Source organism: Dendrobates tinctorius, unplaced genomic scaffold (assembly GCF_039654945.1).
Source record: "Dendrobates tinctorius isolate UK_male_01 unplaced genomic scaffold, ASM3965494v1 ptg000129l, whole genome shotgun sequence".
NCBI classification, from domain to species: domain Eukaryota; kingdom Metazoa; phylum Chordata; class Amphibia; order Anura; family Dendrobatidae; genus Dendrobates; species Dendrobates tinctorius.
Genome location: NW_027361797.1, coordinates 45,527,449 through 45,549,565, shown reverse-complemented (window position 1 = coordinate 45,549,565; position 22,117 = coordinate 45,527,449). Strand labels below are relative to the sequence as shown.

Genomic DNA, 22,117 nt, shown 5'->3' with positions numbered 1-22,117 from the left:
TATTTCATATTCTGCTGCAGAGATATTAGCAGTCAAAGTATTAATTTTCGCTAAGTCCAAGTGGATGTTATTAGATATTTTTCACTGGGGGCTTTTCAATCTGATAAAACGCCCACTTGGACATAACAAAAGTTAACTTATTAGATGCCATTAACTTTGATTGCTAATATGGAGAAGCGAAGTGAAAAACAAACAAAAAAGTTTTATTCTGCTCTGCAGCCACTGTTACACGGTGTGTCCATCCAGCTCTGCATGAAAAATTTGGTGAAAAATCCTCTTTAAAGTTTATTTATCAATCATAATTTTATATAATAATTAGTGATGAGCGCAAGTTACTTGACTTTGCCTAGGGTGCTCGGGTTCGCACTGAGTATCGCGGGTGCTCGAGTGACATGTTTCAGTCCTCACACGCTCTGTTAGGCGGGGATTGCCCATCTAAGTCAGGCAATGCTCTCCTGTACTGTAGTGGGCAGGGTTAGCTTCCTCAGCTCTGCTGCTTTGCTAGGCAAAGTCACGTAACGAGCACTTGCACTTATCACTAATAATAATTACTACAAAAACCTCATATATCACAGTAAGGTAAAGTGGCATCTGTTTGCTGCGGCCGCACGACTGGAATTGCTTTGACTGAAATATCCCTTTAATGGGGACATTCCATGCCCAATATGTTGGTTCTTTATAAGCAACAGGCATAAGTGATGATAATAATTGAACACTGAACAGATTATTGTCTGACTTCACAAAGCGGCTGACATTAATTAGCACTAAAACGCACAGTCGGAGTTGTTCATTATGCCGTCAGCGGACCTTTCCGGTGTGACCCCCTGGGTCCTTTTAAGATATAACCACACTTGAGTAGCTTTGTAAAGCTTTCCTCATAGCACATATATATTTTCATTTTCTAAATACTACTTCATAATGAGCAGGGCATTGTTTAATAGCATTATGTACGATACTTCAGCGCTTCGCCTGGGTTATTGTATGCTATTCCCACTGAATACTAAATAGATGGTGAATCCCATTATAAATGGATATCAACTTGTAGATGAAAATCTGTTTTTTTTCACTTCACTGTTTGCTCTTGTGCACTTGAAATTACACTTATTATACTAAGGAATACATTAACCGAATGCAAAGATTTTCTCCCATTAATTAGTGCACTTAAAGGGAATCAGTCAGTAGGATCAGCCCTCCTAAACCATCTACAGTGGGGCAAAAAAGTATTTAGTCAGTCAGCAATAGTGCAAGTTCCACCACTTAAAAAGATGAGAGGCGTCTGTAATTTACATCATAGGTAGACCTCAACTATGGGAGACAAACTGAGAAAAAAAAATCCAGAAAATCACATTGTCTGTTTTTTTTTCATTTTATTTGCATATTATGGTGGAAAATAAGTATTTGGTCAGAAACAAAATTTCATCTCAATACTTTGTGATATATCCTTTGTTGGCAATGACAGAGGTCAAACGTTTTCTGTAAGTCTTCACAAGGTTGCCACACACTGTTGTTGGTATGTTGGCCCATTCCTCCATGCAGATCTCCTCTAGAGCAGTGATGTATTTGGCTTTTCGCTTGGCAACACGGACTTTCAACTCCCTCCAAAGGTTTTCTATAGGGTTGAGATCTGGAGACTGGCTAGGCCACTCCAGGACCTTGAAATGCTTCTTACGAAGCCACTCCTTCGTTGCCCTGGCGGTGTGCTTTGGATCATTGTCATGTTGAAAGACCCAGCCATGTTTCATCATCAATGCCCTTGCTGATGGAAGGAGGTTTGCACTCAAAATCTCACGATACATGGCCCCATTCATTCTTTCATGGACCCGGATCAGTCGTCCTGGCCCCTTTGCAGAGAAACAGCCCCAAAGCATGATGTTTCCACCACCATGCTTTACAGTAGGTATGGTGTTTGATGGATGCAACTCAGTATTCTTTTTCCTCCAAACACGACAAGTTGTGTTTCTACCAAACAGTTCCAGTTTGGTTTCATCAGACCATAGGACATTCTCCCAAAACTCCTCTGGATCATCCAAATGCTCTCTAGCAAACTTCAGACGGGCCCGGACATGTACAGGCTTAAGCAGTGGGACACGTCTGGCACTGCAGGATCTGAGTCCATGGTGGCGTAGTGTGTTACTTATGGTAGGCCTTGTTACATTGGTCCCAGCTCTCTGCAGTTCATTCACAAGGTCCCCCCGCGTGGTTCTGGGATTTTTGCTCACCGTTCTTGTGATCATTCTGACCCCACGGGGTGGGATTTTGCGTGGAGCACCAGATCGAGGGAGATTATCAGTGGTCTTGTATGTCTTCCATTTTCTAATTATTGCTCCCACAGTTGATTTCTTCACTCCAAGCTGGTTGGCTATTGCAGATTCAGTCTTCCCAGCCTGGTGCAGGGCTACAATTTTGTTTCTGGTGTCCTTTGACAGCTCTTTGGTCTTCACCATAGTGGAGTTTGGAGTCAGACTGTTTGAGGGTGTGCACAGGTGTCTTTTTATACTGATAACAAGTTTAAACAGGTGCCATTACTACAGGTAATGAGTGGAGGAAAGAGGAGACTCTTAAAGAAGAAGTTACAGGTCTGTGAGAGCCAGAAATCTTGATTGCTTGTTTCTGACCAAATACTTATTTTCCACCATAATATGCAAATAAAATGAAAAAAAAACTGACAATGTGATTTTCTGGATTTTTTTTTCTCAGTTTGTCTCCCATAGTTGAGGTCTACCTATGATGTAAATTACAGACGCCTCTCATCTTTTTAAGTGGTGGAACTTGCACTATTGCTGACTGACTAAATACTTTTTTGCCCCACTGTATATGGACATTGTATGTCATAAAAGTTGAATAAAATTACAACTTAATATCTGCAATCCGATGTCTTGTTCTTAATATGTAAATGAGCTGTTAAGATCTTTGGGCCGGACATAGATCTCCTGGAGAATCTGCCTCCAGGGCTTATTTTAAATGAAGGGGTGTTACCAGTGTGGGACCAGTAATTTGCTCTTATAATTACACCCAACTCTGCAGTGATATTCCATCTAACACAGCAGAGCTGAGCTTTGTCTTATTACAAACACAATTGAAGCTACAGTTGTCTTCTCATAGTGCTTTAGCTTCCATCTCACAGGCAGCCAATATAGGGGGTAGGGAAATACAACAGAGCTGACAGCACTATGAGAGGACAGCTGCAACTGCAAATGTGTTTGTAATTAAACAAAGGTCAGCTCTGCTGTCCTGTGTTAGATGTAATCATACTCAAATCTGAAGTGAGATCAGGAGAGCAGACTGTCAGTCATTACATGTCTCACACTGGTACCGCCCCCTATAATTTATAATTAGCTATGGAGGCAGATTTTCAGAGCTATGCTTAGCTCATTTACATATGTAGGGTGGCTGCTGTACACAGTTGATGGGATGTATGTATCACGGAGGTGGTTGTCATCTGTGATGTAAACTTGCAGTAGTGCTCTATAGTGATGTATGAATGTGCTCAGATATGGCGTTATCCGAGCATGCTTGCGTGCTAACCAAGCATTTTCAGCGTGCTCTAATAATATGTTCAAGCCCCCACGGCTGCATGTCTCGAGACTGTTAGACAGACACAATACACACAGAGATTACCTGTTTGTTATGGCACGGAGGTTCTCTTTGCCCAATTGTCACTAGGAAATCTTAGAGTATTGCAGGTCCTGTACCACTTGTCAGCTAACTGCCCCCACCTCTCACTTTCAAAGTCGCCTCATGCCACTACCCATCATAGAGGTGCCGTTTGAGCAAACTACTATGGACTTGGTCTGCTCCATGGTTAAATTTGCTTGTAGCCATCAATAAATAATGGTCATCCTTGACTATACTACGTGGTACCCTGAAGCGTTTCCCCTGAGAAACTCCTCTGCGAAAAGTATAGCCCATGAGTTGGTCCACATTTTTTCAAGGACAGGACTACTGTGGGAGATCCTGACTGACCATGAAACACCCTTTACGAATAAGGTGATGAGGGAACTGTGTAAGGCTCAGCAAATTACACAACTGAATATATCAGTTTACCATCCCCTGACAAACGGCCTTGTGAAAAGGTTCAATAAATCCTTAAAGAGTATGCTTAGGAAGGTCATAGAAAAGGACGATCGAGACTGGGACTGTCTCCCCTCGTATCTGTTGTTTTCTATCCGAGAGGTTCTACAAGCCTTTACCAGGGTCTCTCTATTTGAACTTCTGTATGACTGACATCTGCTCTGTCTCCTTGATATAGCGAAGGAAACCTGGGAAGCCGAAGTCAAGCCCCACCGGAGCATCATCGAGCATGTCATCCAGATGCAGGAGAGCATTGCAAAGGAAGTGCCCATCGTAAAGGGGAATGTCCTCCAAACACAAGAGGTTCAAGCCAGGATTTGCAACCGAGTAAGAAAAAGAAGAGCAGCATCCAATCCAGGTGAGAATAGTATAAATTTATTCAGCCATGAAGAAATGCAACGTTTCAACCACCAAGTGGTCTTTTTCAAGCATATAAGGCAACATAAAGGGCGGTCTTATATAGGCCCAGATGGCCAATCAATATCAGATACCCGCCCAATGGACAAAAAACAACAGTAATACATATAAAACATAATGACATACAGTGTATATAGAGAAATAATGTTACATATAAAACATCATTAAAAACACTAATAGAAATGACACAGTGTAAAGAAACATATAACAATTCACTTCTCTACAGAGGCCAATCATCAAGTCGCATCCTCCGTTGTCCTAGCAACCCCCGACCAATGATTCACCAGCTAACAGCTGATATTATCTGTCACGGTGCAAAGCCAATTACATCACCTCCTTGAAATCGGCGCCGAAACAAACAGCCTATAATAGTTACCAGCACATAACCTCTTGTTCCCAGCATTCCCGAAACCTTCACCAGCCTAAAGAAGTTGCTAGATTACATCGATGCCGTGACATACAAAAGCGGCGCAGAAATAAAGATCCCGCGATACCATCAAGATCTCGCACATGCGCATTAGCGCTTGGCAAATTCCTAGAAGATCACATCAACCGCAAAACCCGCGGTACTATATCATGCTAAACCCGCGTCTGCGCAATCGCGCCTAGAAAATACCATAGTAACCACCATCACTGCACTTGCCGCACCTGCGCAAAGGCACACAGAAAGTTCAACAGAACCAAGAGAGCGGGCGCACAATCAGCGCCATCGCATATAGTGGAAACCATAGCAACTAGCGTTACTGAACTTGCCGCGCCTGCGCAGGAGCACACAAAACATTCAACAAAACCACGAGAAAGGTTACATAACCAGCACCATTATAAACCCCACATCAAGGATTTGCAACCGGTCATCTCAGGTGAGACAGTTTAGCCGTGGGGACAGAGTCCTTGTGCTTATTCCCACGGCAGAGAGTAAGATTTTGGCCAAAAGGCAAGGCCTCTATGAGGTGGTAGAGCAGTATGGCGAAGTGAACTATAAGGTTCACCAACCAGGAAGATGTGAACCGTACCAAGTCTACCACATCAATCTTATCAAGCCATGGCAAGACAGGGAGTCTGTTGAAACTCCATGTTTGCTGGTCAGAAGCTGATATTGAAGGTGTCACAATAGCGGAGATACTGTCGAAGTTATGTGTATGCTGAATCTCTGAGTCATTGAGGAGTCCAAGAGTTTGTGATCTAGCCCGATTGTCCTTGTTCCAAAACCCGATGGCGAATGTAGAATCTGTAATGATTATCAAAAGCTGAATGAGCCTCCAAGTTCGACACATATCCGATGCCGCATGTCAATAACCTGATCGAGAGACTTCGGCCAGCAAGGTACATAACCATTTTGGATCTAACGAAGGGCTATTGGCAAATTTCCATGTCACAAGAAGCCAAGTAAATAACAGCATTCTCTATGCCCAACAGATGCTTCCTATACGTCTGTATGCCGTTCGGACTACAGGGAGCTCTGGCCACCTTCCAGAGGGCCATGAACCAGATCCTCGCATTCTATAAGAATTACACCGCAGCATACCTGGACGATATCATAATCTTCAGCTCGGATTGGGGAAGTCATCTGGGAAAGTTTTAGGTGGTGTTTGATGCTCTTAGAGAGGTGGTAGTTTCTGTAAATACAACAAAATGTGCCATGAGGAAACAAGAGGCGAAATACCTAGGATATGTAGTAGGTAGAAGTGAGATCAAGTTCTTGATCAGTAAAGTGGATACAATCCAAAATTGGCAAAGACCACTCTCAAAGAAGAAAGCTATGGCCTTTTTGAGAATCTTCGTGTACTACAGGAGGCTCCTCCCAAACTTTGCCATGATGGCAGCACCCCTGACCGACCTCCTTAAGAGGACAAAATCAGCTATGGCCAAATGGACTTTGGTGGCGGAGACGGTCTTTTAATAACTGAAAATAGAACAGTGTAAGCAGTCGGTCCTGGTAGCCCCGAACTTTAGGAAGGAATTTGTACTCCAGATGGACACCTCAGAAGTCGGATAAGGAGTGGTCCCTTCTAAGGAGATGCACGGAGAGGAGCACCCTATTCTCTACCCGAGTAGAAAACTGTGAAAAAATGATTCCATTGTAGAAAAGGATTGCTTGGCCATAAAGTGGACACATTGCAATACTATCTGCTAAGGCGGAAATTTAAATTAGTATTAGACCATGCCCCACTCAGGTGAATGAGAGAGAAAAAGAAGAAAAATGGTTGAGCTACCTGCTGGTTTCTAGCCATGCAGAATTTCCACTTCCATGTGGAACATTGAGCCTGGATGTAACATATTAATGATGATGCTCTCTCAAGAATCCCCAGTCTAATGGTAGAATGTGCCAAGCCCAAAGGCTTTATGCACAGGGGAGAGGTATGTAAGTTGGCTGAGGGGCACACAGATGGGAGGTATGTGTGACGGAGGTGGTTGTCCTCTGTAATGTAAACCTGGAGTAGTGCTCTAGTACACATAGTACTAAGAGGCTTTGTAGGGTATCCAAGCCAAGTTCACGGGCGAGCCAGAGAGATGGGAGGCTCTGGTTGCCCACATTCTTCACCACTGGGTGTGGATCACATTGTAAAATGGGGCCTGTTTGTCTCAACATAGTCTGTGTGTGGAGGTAAGAAGGCCTCCTGTGTGATGTCCCCAAACTTAGCTGGTATAGTGGATGCTATTCAGCCTGAGTGTCCTTGACTGTCACTGTAGGGCCGTTATTCGAACTTCACTGAAAGGCCATTTATTTCCTTTGCTTGTGGTGCGGTTTATGTGAAGTGAAATAAACCAGCTGGACTTGTAAATAGAAATAGAGGGATGTGATACCTCATCCCTCTCACAAGTGAGTTTCATCTCCATAATATTAAGAAAAATATGGATTTCTCTGGAATTAGGCTACTTTTACACTTACCGCATTTTTTGCGGTCCGTTATTGCGGCCCGTTTTTGCGGGCTGTATGGTCACATTTTTTGTGGTTTTCAGCAATAACGGACCGCAAAAAAGTTTGCGGATTGACGTTTTTGTTTTCCGTTTGTTTTTGCAGCGCCATTGATTTACAATGGGGGCTGTGTCCGTAAGCAGCATAAAAGATCAAGCAACGGCGCATCGTGGAATTTTTACATGCCGATTTTGCGGCCCCATAGAAATCTTGGGGCCGCAAATCGGCCCACAAAAACACAGTAAGCGTAAAAGCAGCCTTAGACATTTTATTGCAGATATCAATGTATAATTTTATTCATCTTCCTATATCCTGCATGTTCATATAGACGGCTTAGGAGGGTTGATCCTACTCAAAGGTTCTTTTAAAGTGAATCTGGCCAGAGTGGATGGGGTCCTTACAGCTTTTTTGATGTAAACTGTCAAGCAATATAGAGGTGTAGCTAAAGTTATATGGCCCCAGGGAAACTTCTGGACCAGGGTCCCCTACGCAGTAGCTTGGATGCCTTGGTGCATACAGAATATGCCATTTATTAATGCCCCCTTGTGCCACTGTATATTAATAATGTCTCCTCTGCCACCATATAATATCATATTGATTCCCTTTTTGTGTCTTAATAATGCCTCTTTGGGCCATCATATAATAATGATGACCTCTTGGGCGTCTTTATTTTTTTAATGCCCTTCTGGTGCCTCCATGATCTCATTGGTACCAGAATGTAGATAGTTACCATATAACTACGGTGTTACTGTTGTTACTATAGGTATTGAACTGCAGTTTAGACATCTTTTGGCAAAATACTGCGTTTTGCCTCATTAACAAAAAACACTCTCCTGACCAATTCTATGGATGAAAGCCAATTGTCAGAGGCTACTGGTTCTTCCCCAGACTTGATGATCTTTATACATCTGAGCAGGGGCGGACACAGACAGAAGAGGGCCCCTGTGTAAGAACAACATAAGGGCCCTTTGCAGCCCAATAGCTCATCATAATGCACAATTCCACCTGTTTTGGAGTTGGAAATGGATCCCCTTACCTTTGGGGTTGCACTAATGCTATGTCTGGCCCTGCCTCTGAGACCTATACTTAATAATTTGTGGGCCTGTAGTAATAAAATTGAACAAAATAGATTTATGTGCTGAATTATTTCATTTGCTATTCCAGGGTCCTTAACAAAGAAGGGCCAGGTGTTCTCTGAGGTGAAAGAAGAAGTCAGGACCAGTTTAAGCCTTAATGTGTTATAAAGTTTTCATCTTTGCATTTATTCCTCTTTTAAGGTCTGACATGGTCGAGGACGACTATAAATAAAGTATGGAGGAATGTAGGAGTGGTGAAGCTGATGTTCTGCTCCTTGACATTTTAAAGGGATAAACGTATTTTATTTGCATGCATGTTATAAAAGGGTAAGGCTAGTTTCACACTTGCTTTTTTTTGCAGCGCGTTTTTCCCGCAAAAAAACGCATTGAAAAAACGCATACATAAGCATACAACTGCTGCGTTTTTTTCAAGCATTTTTATGAGCATGCATGAAAAAAACGCAGCGTTTTTATGCGTTTGTATGCGTTTTTAGTGCGTTTTTACCGCGTTTGCGTTTTTTCCAACATTTTTAGGTGGCCCCTCACACTACCCAAACCATGACTTTACTAACCCTAACCCTGACCCTAACCCTAACCCTAACCCTGACCCTAACCCTAACCCTAACCCTGACCCTAACCCTTAACCAAATCATACTTAACCCTAACCCAAACCCTAAACCCTAACTAACCCTAACCCTGACCCTAACCCTAACCCTGACCCTAACCCTAACCCTGACCCTAACCCTTAACAAAACCATACTTAACCCTAACCCTGACCCTAACCCTAACCCTAACCCTAACCCTGACCCTGACCCTAACCCTTAACCAAACCATACCTAACCCTAATCCTGACCCTAACCCTGACCCTAACCCTAACCCTAACCCTGACCCTAACCCTTAACAAAACCATACTTAACCCTAATCCTGACCCTAACCCTGACCCTAATCTTTAACAAAACCATACTTAACCCTAACCCTGACCCTAACCCTAACCCTGACCCTAACCCTAACCCTGACCCTAACCCTTAACAAAACCATACTTAACCCTAATCCTGACCCTAACCCTGACCCTAACCCTTAACAAAACCATACTTAACCCTAACCCTGACCCTAACCCTAACCCTGACCCCAACCCTAACCCTGACCCCAACCCTGACCCTAACCCTTAACAAAACCATACTTAACCCTAATCCTGACCCTAACCCTGACCCTAACCCTTAACCAAACCATACTTAACCCTAACCCTGACCCAAACCCCAACCCTAACCCTGACCCTGACCATAACCCTAACCCTAAACCCCCTTAACTAACCCTAACTCTAACCCAAACCCCTAAATTCCATGGTAAAAAAAAAAAAACGCATATGCAAAAAAACGCATACATGAGCATGCCAGTGCGCACATATGCGCATCCATAGGCTATAATGGCCATTTTTAGTGCAAAACGTGCGCATATGTGCGCATGCGCTTTTTTGCAGGGCCAAAAAATGCAACATGCTGCGTCTGGAAAATACCAACGCACACCCCAAAAAAACGCAGAGCATGAAAATCGCATACATGCGCTTACCAGCGCGCAGGTATGCGCACCCATGTTAAATATAGGGGAAAAAACGCATGCGCAGGTATGCGTTTTTTTTCCAGCGCTAAAAAACGCAAATGTGAAACCAGCCTAACACTCACTGGGACTGCAGTCTAACCTAGGCAGAGTTAACTGTAATGGTCGGTCCAGTTTGGAACTGGGAACTGAGTGATAGTGACAGGTTCAGGAAGAGTCAAGGTGAGGTACAGTAGTGTGAAGTGGCAGCAGCAGTCTCACGCATTTGGCTGCTAGGGACAACGTGGGCCTAAGACTTGGGGCAGTGGATTGCTGAAATACCCTTCTGTGTGATTCTGTCTACCAACCTGGAAAACCTTGAGATGGACATTGGAGCCTTTGTGCACACTCAGCCTGTGAAGCTACAGGGAAAGATGGACTAGACCACATGGGGTGGAAGGTTTTGCTATCCGGGTGCACTGCTAGTGGTTCAGAAGAATTCCTAGTGCTAGAGAAGATAGCAAGAGGGACACCCCACCCATACTGAGAACCAGGGTGAAAGTTGTCTCCGGTACCTGTGGGAAAGATGACAACCCATTGAGTCTTATCCTGTATACCTGCTTCTAAAGTCTGCCATTCATTAAGTAAAAGTTGGACTGTTTTTGCAAATCTTGTGTCCTCTGAATTGATTGCTGCTGAGGTTCCAGAAGAAGAAAACCTAAGCCAATGTAGGCCTTTAGGCCAGAAGAAAGTGTGATGTACCCCACACACAACAGCATACCAGGACTGGGACACATGTTGTCTGTAGAGTGCTACAGCGAGTGGGAGCAGCAACTCGTCAACGACTACCTCTCTTGGACACTTTACAGGCCTATGCAGAAGTGGAACAGAATAAAATTGGGGTTTGGGCATTTAATCATTGTTGAAATGAAAAGAACTATGTTTGGACACATAGGCCCCAATTTATCAAGACTGGCATTGTTCATGCCGGTCCTGAGAAGGGGGCACTCTGGGGTCTGAGGTGCCTGATTCATTAAGAGATGCATCGCTCTTTATGAATCAGACATGTTTGAAAAGTTGCAAGCGACACGCCACACATCTTACTCCAGTCAGAGTAAAATTTCTGACATAAAGTATGCCACAGAATTCGATGAACCATCACGCGCCCTTTCCAAGCCAAATCTGACCAATCTTGGAAGCTGGGTAAAACTGGCGTGCCAATATTTTGCGACACTCAAAGTTTGCAAATTTTCAAAGAGATTTACACCTGAATTCGACAGTAATCGCTTTGATAAACTGAAGCCATAGTGAGATCTCATAGACGCGATGTAGAGACGGGTCGGTAGCAGAGTGTTGACAGCAGTACCACCTAAGGCTGGGGTGACACTTGCGAGTGCAATGCGAGAAACTCGCCTCAATACCAGGTGGTTCGGACCGGAGAGTTCAGCTGCATAGAAAGACATGCAGCCGCACACTCCGGTCCCGAGTGCCGGCGGCAGCGCCGGGTATTGAGGCGAGAGACTCATGTGAGTTTCTCACATTGCACTCACAAGTGTGACCCCGGCCTAAGTACCAAAATCCCATAGGACAGTGAACCGAATCTTTGCAAAGAGTGAAGAAAAGCCTAGTTTTGCAAAATAGTCAGTCCAAAAGATATGCGGCAATGTACATGGTGGACAACTGGGTCAACATCTGCACGCCGTCAGCAAATTCGGAACTTGTATATTGAAAGTTTTATCTCTTTACAGAAAATCTTTCCTTCGACATAAAAAATGCTCTCTCCTTTCCTGCGCTGACAGAGCTAGCGAACATCTCCGAGAAAGCAGATGACTGGAGGTTTACATATGCATGAGCATAAATATGTAATATCATGTGTATGCAGGTGAGGCATGAGAATATAGAAATCGCATTTAAACTATCAGTAAAATGAGAACATGTTGAGCGCTGACACAAGAAGGAAATCCATAAAAGAAGGAGAGTAACGATCACTTTGCAGTGAGATTTTATAAGCTAAGGCATCATGAAAAAAACAATATAGCAAACACTTCAGTATAATTAGCAGCACACAATTAAAACACAATTCTCCGATTCTGCATCTTTAATTAAAACATCTGAAGATCGGCGTCATGCCGTTTATAAAATCTGACCTATATCTACAAAGGCAGATTACCTCTGTGGGGGATCAATATACATTACATACACATAAGAAAAATAAATATTATACAACTGTAGAAATCTTCCCTGTTCCCTGCCATGTTTCTACACTCTGTAGTTCCCATACAATATTTATATATATACCCATATAATAGAGAAAGACAACGTTTGGCACAAAATAGTCGCAAGGAGTACAACTCCCATACAAATATCTGAAATATTCGAGCGATTCTTACTTGCCATTAAGAATTCGCTTACAGAAGCTGCCACTTTGCAAACTTTAAGGAGTTGCCCAATTAGAATACCCCCTGCCCATATGACCTACAAGGGCACAAGGACAACATAGAGGTTGCACACTCACTTTGAACCCCTCTCTTTAACATTTTTCCATAACTTAAAAATCCTTAGGAAAGGACAATATTGATTGATTGATGAGAGTCCAATTCTTGGGGAATCAGAATAATTTAAACGCAACCTGTCTGCAAAAATATTGTTAATAAACAATGTAGGCAAGATGATATGGAGCTCATAAATACTTATTCAGAGGCTTTTCTGTAAAAATGTGATTTTGCAGGATGAAGATGGTTTAAGACGGCTAAGAGTCATCTGGGGGGAGCTGCAGCCGAGACTAAACACGCCAACTCTGACAACTATAACAACTGTCAGGACGTCAATAAAAGCAGACTGAATGTGCTAAGAGTGTGTGGAATCCATGACCATTCCAAATTTCCAGAAGAGATTGGTTGTGGATCTTTATAAAGTCAATGAAACTCTTAGGAGACTCTTTTCTAGAAACCAAAATTCGAGATTTTATAAATGTTCAATTAATGGGGGGTCTGACCACAGGGACTCTCATCATCAGAAAAGGTTTCCCCCAACCCCAATGACTGCGGCAAGTATGGGTTGCATGCTTGCTATTATGGGAGTAGAAGTTACCATGAAGAGTACAAATCTCTATGTACCACAGAGGGTACCAATCTCTGTGTAGAGTAGAGAGTACCATAGAGGGTACCAATCTCTGTGTAGAGTAGAGAGTACCATAGAGGGTACCAATCTCTATGTAGAGTAGAGAGTACCATAGAGGGTACCAATCTCTATGTAGAGTAGAGAGTACCATAGAGGGTGCCAGTCTCTATGAAGAGTAGAGGGTACCATAGAGGGTACCAATCTCTATGTAGAGTAGAGAGTACCATAGAGGGTACCAATCTATGTAGAGTAGAGGGTACCATAGAGGGTTCCAGTCTCTATGTAAAGTAGAGAATACCATAGAGGGTACCAATCTCTATGTAGAGTAGAGTGTGCCATAGAGGGTACCAGTCTATATGTAGAGTAGAGAGTACCAGTCTCTATATAGAGTAGAGGGTGCTATAGAGGGTACCAGTCTCTATGTAGAGTAGAGGGTGCCATAGAGGGTACCAATCTCTATCTAGAGTAGAGCATACCATAGAGGGAACCAGTCTCTATGTGGAGTAGAGCATACCATAAAGGGTACCAGTCTCTATGTAAAGTAGAGAATACCATAGAGGGTACCAATCTCTATGTAGAGTGTGCCATAGAGGGTACCAGTCTATATGTAGAGTAGAGAGTACCATGGAGGGTACCAGTCTATATGTAGAGTAGAGCATACCATAGAGGGTACCAGTCTCTATGTAGAGAAGACTGTTCCATAGAGGGTACTAATCACTATGTAGAGTAGACTGTTCCACAGAGGGTACCAATCTTTAGGTAGAGTAGAGGGAACCATAGAGGGTACCAGTATCTATGTAGAGTAGAGGGTACCATACAGGGTACCAGTATCTATATAGAGTAGAGGGTACCAGTCTCTATGTAGAGTAGAGGTTACCATCAAGAGTGGCTGTACTATCATAGTGCCAAATGTTGTCTTCCACCTCTTTAAGACTAAGAGACCTTTTAGACAGTAGTTATTCATTGCAAAGAAAGCACGTTAGTAAAACACAACAATAGAAATTAAATGGCTTATCCACTAACATGGTGCAAATAACTACAATCTGATATGAATGTAACCAGCTAAGTATCGCCTTATTACATCTGTCACAGAGGCTTCCAAAGAAATCAAGGCCATCTGTCACATAGACAGGAACGTCATATCGGAAAGTATCACTCTGATTAAATGTTCATTGGGCTCAAGGACCTAGATAATTAGCCGTAGGCAAAACAAGGTCTTTCACCTCACTTTCTGGGTGGTTTCTCTTCACTCTTGGTATTGACGCTTAGCCAATGACTTGGAAATGGTGAAGGTTATACTTCAGCCTTCCTACGGATGGAGGAAAATCAAGAGGGTTCTGGTCTCTGTTGGTGTGTAATGCGTACACCTAGAAGTTGGCCAAGTTGAAACCTTTTCATTCTTACGGTCCCGGTGTAGGTGGCAAAGGGGCACCAAGAACGAATAGGAACCCCTCAGATCCATGCACCGAGGGTCCCACTGCACAAAGCTAGCATTATCTTCCACCAGATTTATGTGTTACTTGCACCATGTTTTCCATGAAGCCTGTAATGGTCCTGGAACATACAGTATCATACAGCATATGATAATAGGTCATCTATCACACTGACCAACAGATCCCTGTAGAAAAACAATTCAATGCATTTTTATCACGGAAATGATACCATGTACATATTTATATGCGACAAGCATAATGGGACTTTGGCACTGGCTCATCGTTGGCCTTTTACAGCAAAGACGTCAAAGTTTAAACCACTAGAAAAAAAAATTAGAGATGGAAAAAAAGGATGAAGGATGTGAATAGAATGCCAAACGTAACTAGTATGAGACCATGTCTGCATCTTAAAAGCTTTTTCTTTCAACTCCTCGTCTATGGTACATTTTCTCCAATTAATAATAAAGACACATTTTAGGAGTCTGACATATAGGGGTTCTCTGTTTTGGACTATTAATATTTATTAGAAGGGTCTTGATTAAAAAGAGCCCCCTTGATGGAATAAATAATAATAAAGGCTCGTAGACATGGCCGTATTTTCAGTCCAAGTGAGATTCGACAAAACATCGGCTTGCACTTGGCCCAATATTATTCTATTGGGTGATTTTTTTTCCTCGAAAAAAGCCAATGCCTGGTAAAAATCGCAGCGCGCCCAAGTTGGATCCGAAATTTTTTTCTCACAGCTGATTCTTTAAAGGCTTAAATGTTTTACCTGACAAACAAAAATCAGCTGTGATGCCATGCTCTCCTGACTGTATACTCTCTTTTGCTTCCTCCCCTGCCCAGGAGCTGTGGTATGATCAGACCATGTCACAGGTACGGTCACACACAACCATTACACAGTACACAGCAGGGGCACATTTATAAGATTATCTCGGCACAGGAACATTTTTTTTCAACACATTCAATAGTGGAAATTATTCCAAGATCTATTGATTAAAATGTACTTTATTTGTGGGAAAACTCCTCTGTACTACATAAGCTATGATCTGTTTATTTGATAACATTACTGTGGCGTATTAATGGAGACATAAACTACACGGCGAGTCTGTTTCTTCTCTTGCGCAAACATCATGCTGAATAATGAGATGGAATGATCATTAACCACTATGTCACGTTTTTTTTTCTTTTTGCTACTTGAGTAATGCATTAACAGCTCCTTAAATCAAAGAGGAAACATTAGAACTATTAATAGCAATTCTATTGCCCATTCCTATTCACAGCTTAATACAACTATCACCATAATGATCCCGAGAAACAATACCGCAGCGATGAACGTGATAAACGTCTTCTACATCATTGTAGCAGTGTTACGTTTTTATTTGATTTAGATTTATCGGAATAAAAGTTATATTTGCCAAAGTTATTCTTGCTTTGTTGCTTAACAGAAATGATTCTAAAGCTTTTGCTGCAGGTATAGAGAACCCCCGTAGACAGAGAACCACAGTAGACTGAGAACTCTGGTAGACCGGGAAACCCGGTAAACCAAAAACCCCAGCAGATCAAGAACCCCGGTAGACCGAGAACTTTGGTAGACTGAGAACCCCAGTAGACCATGAATCCTGGTAGAACAAGAACCCCAGTAGACCATGAACCCTGGTAGACCGAGACCCCCAGTAGATCATGAGCCCCAGTAGACCAAGAACCCCGGTAGACCAAGAACCCCGGTAGTCCAAAAACCCCAGCAGATCAAGAACCCCAGTAGACCGAGAACTTTGGTAGACTGAGAACCCCAGTAGACCATGAATCCTGGTAGAAAAAGAACCCCAGTAGACCATGAACCCTGGTAGACCAAGACCCCCAGTAGACCATGAGCCCCAGTAGACCAAGAACCCCGGTAGACCAAGAACCCCGGTAGACTGAGAACCACAGTAGACCAAGAACCACAGTAGACCGAGAACTCTGGTAGACCGAGAAACCCGGTAGACCATGAATCCCGGTAGACCAAGAACCCTGGTAGACCAAGAACCCCGGTAGATCTCCAGTTGCAAATCTCATTCTTGAAACTATCTAGCTCTTGATATATATGGCTGTATCTTGGAGACAGACTAATTAACAAAGTGCAAAGGTTTGTGACAAACCATAATTATTGGCAAAGTCCAGGTTTAACCAGAGCCAATGCTGGCTTAAATAGGGTTTTTTTTATATCAGACACGGCATAATGGTCACATTGATGGAAAAGCCGACTATTAAAAAGTATCTGTTTCAGGGTGAAATTTAATAGAGAACTCAATGAATGGATGGACAGAAAAATCAATGTAAGGGGAAGAGTCACACAACCGTATAACTTGGGCGAGAATCGCAATGCAATGTTTGGACTGGTCGTCGGCCCTACCGACCCGAGAGTGACAGCTGCATAAAAATACATGAGGCTGACACGCTCCTGTCGGGAGAGTTGATGGCCAGTCCGAGCATTGCGTTGCAATCCTTGTCAGAGTTATATGGCCGTGTGACTCTCCCCAAAGTCAGAGGAACATATGATTGGAAATTTTTCTTGGTTTCTGATAGAGTTGGGGTGAATTGATTCACAAGACCCGGATCAGCACTGATGTTGGTATTCTGTGTTCACTGGATAGGACCCTTGAGAACCCGCCTTTTACCTCTTTTGGATCGCCGGCCTGGCATGACTTGATGCTGCAACAATGACATCACATCACATAGCCATCTAATCGAAAATAAGAACTGCGGATGTTAGGCAGGATGCAATTCTCAGGGCTTCCATCCAGAGGTTACAGAATTCTGGCCGATGGACAGGGTCTCGAGTTTCTGTAACTCCTATCGATTTTAATGGTGATGTATAGATCCACTACAATCACATCCAAAAGTTGTTCCTTCCAAATATTGGTGGTCTGGTTGGCTCCATCCCTTTTACTTCTACGTGAAAGACTTAGACCCTCATCTCCAAAAGAAACTCCATTTTCGGCAAAAATAAGGATTTTGAACTTAATCAAGGGTAAATGAAAAGGAAACAAACAACAGTACCACTCTGGGTTGCAAAATCTGGAACCATAATGACTGACCCTTTTGTATTAGGGTTCCTTCTTATCTATGTATACAAGAGTTAACTCTTGACTCTTTGACAGTCATCACTGTAAGCCTTGTGACATGTCTGATTGATGTGTCATTTACAATCCGTAAAGGGAAAACATTAGGAATAATAATGAAATATATTTTGAGTGTGCATAGGCAGAAAAATGAGTAGCCATTAAAGGACTTAGGAAGAAACAGCGCCACTCCTGTCCATGGGCAGTGTCTGGAATTGCAGCCCAGTTTCATTTACTTCTCCCACCCATGGGCAAGACTAATGCTGCCTCTAGGAATAAAAGCAAGCTCATTTTTCTCATCTCAGATAACCCCCTTTAATATTAATTAATTAGCAGGAAATACAACCAATCAGATTTTGGCTTTGATGAAGCAACGTGCCTCGGATTTAAAAAAAAAAAAAAAAAAAGCCAACATTTGATTGGTTCCTTTAATATTCACAATTGGATTCTTTGATATTTCAATTTTGTATAATATTTTATATTAACATAAATTCATTACATTTGTGCATCCATAACATTTTACACATATTATTTTATAGTAGCTCTGGCAAAAAATAGTCCAGTATAAATTTGTATAAATTTGTTTTTTGTTTTTTTTTCCATCCATCTCCAAATAGTTTATTTACATCATTTGGAGCAAATTAAAGTTGAATAAATATATCTGTAATATAATATATTTGTTATCAAAATGTTTTGTTCTGATATTATGGCCAACAAAGGCAATTGTGACAAGTGAGGGAAAATGGTGTTCTATTGAATATATCCAGAGGCAAACTGCAAATATTAAACTTCACTTTGCCAATGGCAGACTGGTGATATAAGCAGATGCAGAATATGGTCGAGGTCGACCCTTTGCTAATACGGCTATATCACCTAGCCAGAAATAAACTTCAGTCAAGTGTTGGAGTAAACTTATACTATAATTCTCACCAGTTTATGGCATAAATTATAGCGAATCTGTCAGACCATGAGAGTTATGGCTACTCTAGAAGTGCCGCCATCATTCTCTGGATTTATGCACTAATAGCTGTCATCATCGTGGCATTTTGTGCCGAATTCTAGATTGGGTACAACTAACTGTATTGTCAAGGGTTAAAAAAAATCATCTGAGCAATTAAGTGCATTGTAGGACAAGTAACCTCATTCGAGATTGTCTTCGTGGAGTCGGGCACTTAAAGGAGCCGTGTCTTGGCTATAAATCTATCAGTCGCTCTTCGCATGGCTCCAGGGGTAATTTTGTGGCGCCCCCAAATACGTCGACGTTGTTATCGGCCCACGGTATAATGTTTCCTGGCATGTTGGTGGTACAGTTGGCTATATTGACAATGTCCTCGGACTTTAGGACACGGTCCCAGATATTGAACTGGCTCAATTCTCCAACAAAAGCTTGAGTGGCATCAAATCTTCCGCCAACAGTGTCCTTAAAGAGACAAAAAAGAGACATCAATGAATATGCCATAAATAGTGTTGTGATACTTATTGAATATCTTATGGTTTGGTATCAATCCCAAACATTTGGGAGATCTGACTTTAGACAAAACTTAGGAAGCTCAAATTCTCCTTTATGTGACTTCCATCCTTTGGACTAGGGAGAGGATTTTTGTGATATTTACACTCCAATAAAAGGATGAAAAGTGAAAAATATGATGTTTATCTTTCTTTTTGGTCTCATAGTAAAGGGAATCTGACACCATTATTTTCCCGTGCAGCATGATGTAGGGGCAGAGACCTTTATTCCAGCGATGTGTCACTTGTTGGTTTGCTTGCTATCATTTTGATAAAATCACAGTTTTCTCAGCTGCAGATTTAGCAGTGCTCACAATGCCGAGCTGTGTACAACCCTGCCCACGCCACTGATTGGCAGATTTCTATGTACACTGTAGATTGACTTTTTCTTCTTATATGGAATCTGTAAGCAGGGCTTTGCTATGTAATCTGAGGCCAGCATGAGGTAGGGGTTAATGCACAGATTTCAATGATGCCTCACTTATTAGGCTGTGTGCTGTTGTTGACTTACACTGAAGGTTTTATCACCTGGTGATTAACATTGCCTGGCCTACAGCAGTGCCTGCATGCTAGATGTGACACTGCCCCCTCCTGTTATAAGCAGCTCATTGATTATAGACATTCTGCATACAGAGCCTGGTGTGGGCGGGGCTAGCTTTCTCCGCTCTGCTGTATCCTACACCTAAAAACTCTGATTGTGTCAGAACCTTTGTATCCAGTAAACTAAGTGATACAGCATTGAAATCAGGGTCCCTCTGCCTACTTCATGCTGCTCTCAGATCAGGTAGCAAAAACCTGCTGACAGATTCCCTTTAAGAACACTTATCTAATCTCAAATCTGATTTGACATTTTCTTAGATGAAATTAGATGAGTTTTCACAAGACAAAACAGAGAGTCTGAAAGTAGAGCTGACAGGGTGCCAGCCCTTGGGATCAAGACTGAATAGAATCATGCAGCTTGCAGTGTATTATAATACATGCAAGCTGCAGAAAAAATATATTGGTAAATAGTTTGAGTATTTCATGAAAACCAGTTGTAGAAGTGATTTATATCTAATTAATTATACATCAAATGAACAAAAAACGTCTATAGATTTCAAAATAAAAAAATCAATTGCAAATGAAGAAATTGTATTGCCTTGACAAGGAAATCCTTCCACTAGATATGTGGTTTTTACCAGCTCCATCTCTTTAAAACAGCACAGTGTTTAGTCCAGTTATTTACATGGATCAATTAAAGGACATTGGTCCCATGGCTCCTCTTCAGAAAGCTGTGGAAGTAGTGTGACTATTGTGCTGATGTTCCGACAGTGCGGTGTCTTTCATAAGGAAAGCTGTTGTATAAAGAGTAATTACACTTCACGCTCACCTGCTCCTGGCCCAAAATAAGAATTCCATTCGGTTTAATTGGGTGCCAGGGGGCCAGATTTTCCCCTGAGCCCAGTTTGACGCCATCTAGATACGCTTCCCACATTCCATCCCTGGTTGTCCATGTGATGCAAATATGGTGCCATTTTCCATCACCGATAGAGAACGGGAGCTGGGCCACCTGTGGGAATTAACAAGATGAGGAATCAGTGACTTTACAGTGTTATCTGATATAATGAACTAAATGAACAGGGAAAGGGTCTTGTAGTATAAAGATATTGATTTTCTGTGAATGACGAATAATAAAGATCAACACAACTGGCCTCTAATAAGAACTAGTGCCAATTTTCAATTACTCAACCAGTGTACAAGGACCTTTTTTTACACGTAAAGCCTACTTGCAAAAATAAACAAAATTTCGTCCTTTAATTATAGACAACATCAAATACCTAATTATCATCCAACATCATCCATCAAAAGCTGACACACTGCTGTTTGGAAATGTCCATTGTGCCGATGCCTATAGGGGGTCCTGTTTGGAGGTTACAAGGTCCCTCAGATATGTGCTCACTGGTCCTATTCGTGACATACTAAAAAAAACGGCAATGCCCTACCATCTAATCACTGGCTGTAATGGTGATCCGTCTGAGTCAGTGACTGAAGGGTCATTTTGGGCAATTTGAGGGCTGAGGGGAAGGCTGGAGTCACATGACCATATTTCTCTCATTTGAGAACCTATTTCTGGCCAATTGAGAGCTGGGGCAAGGCTGGAGTCACACAACCACTTTTCATTCGAGAACCCATTTCTGGCCATTTGAGGGATGAGGGCAAGGCTGTAGTCACACGACCATTTTTCTCTCATTTGAGAACCCTTTTCTGGCCATTTGAGGGCTGAGGGCAAGGCTGTAGTCACACGACCATTTGTCTCTCATTCGAGAAAATCAGTCCGGTTATGCTAATCATACTCTGATCATAGTTTGATCAGATGGTTATCAGATTTTATCAGAGATGGAGAGTTTCTTCCCATTCTCTATATTAGCAGTCTGTGAAAATCGAACGTGACATCCGAGTGCATCCCGATTTTTTTACAAGACCAGTAGCGTAGGCACATCATGCATGTTGTGATGTTTTTCCTCCAACCACCTTGGTCTTGTGCATGGCCCCATAGAATAACACGGGAACGAATGCTATCGGTCAAATTGATGGAAAGCACTCGTCCAATTTCTTTAATTATTTTTTTTAAGTAAGGACTTTTAACCCGGCAGAGCCCCTATCTTGCAAATTCCCAAAAATAACAATCATCTACAGTATATACAGTATCTACAAAGCTATATAATGGTCTCTTGCTGGATCCCCATGGCTATGACTTGAATAAAGTCCAATTTTTGGTCAACTGCAGTGAAAATTGAATTCACCAAACAGCTTAGCCAAAAACACATTTACAAATCTCGCCATCACAAAGTCCATATTTGACCTTTCTCTATTGGCGCAATAAAGTGAGTAAACCCATGCATAGACATATTCAGACTCTTTTTATAAAATGCTTAGTTCTAGGTCCTGTGTATAAGTATC

At 42.2% G+C, this 22,117-nt stretch overlaps 1 protein-coding gene across 1 annotated transcript in view; it reads right to left on the bottom strand.

The window, feature by feature from the left end:
- Window positions 1-11,999: 11,999 nt before the first annotated feature.
- The window catches only part of NPTX2 (neuronal pentraxin 2), a 56,687-nt gene continuing 46,569 nt past the window's right edge, over window positions 12,000-22,117 (bottom strand). Inside the window, exons 4-5 of the mRNA XM_073543087.1 lie at window positions 20,547-20,726; window positions 12,000-19,091 (exon numbers count right to left, since the gene is read on the bottom strand). Coding sequence (XP_073399188.1) covers window positions 18,864-19,091; window positions 20,547-20,726 — 408 coding nt within the window. The 3' untranslated portion in view covers window positions 12,000-18,863. The remainder of the gene's footprint in view (window positions 19,092-20,546; window positions 20,727-22,117) is intronic.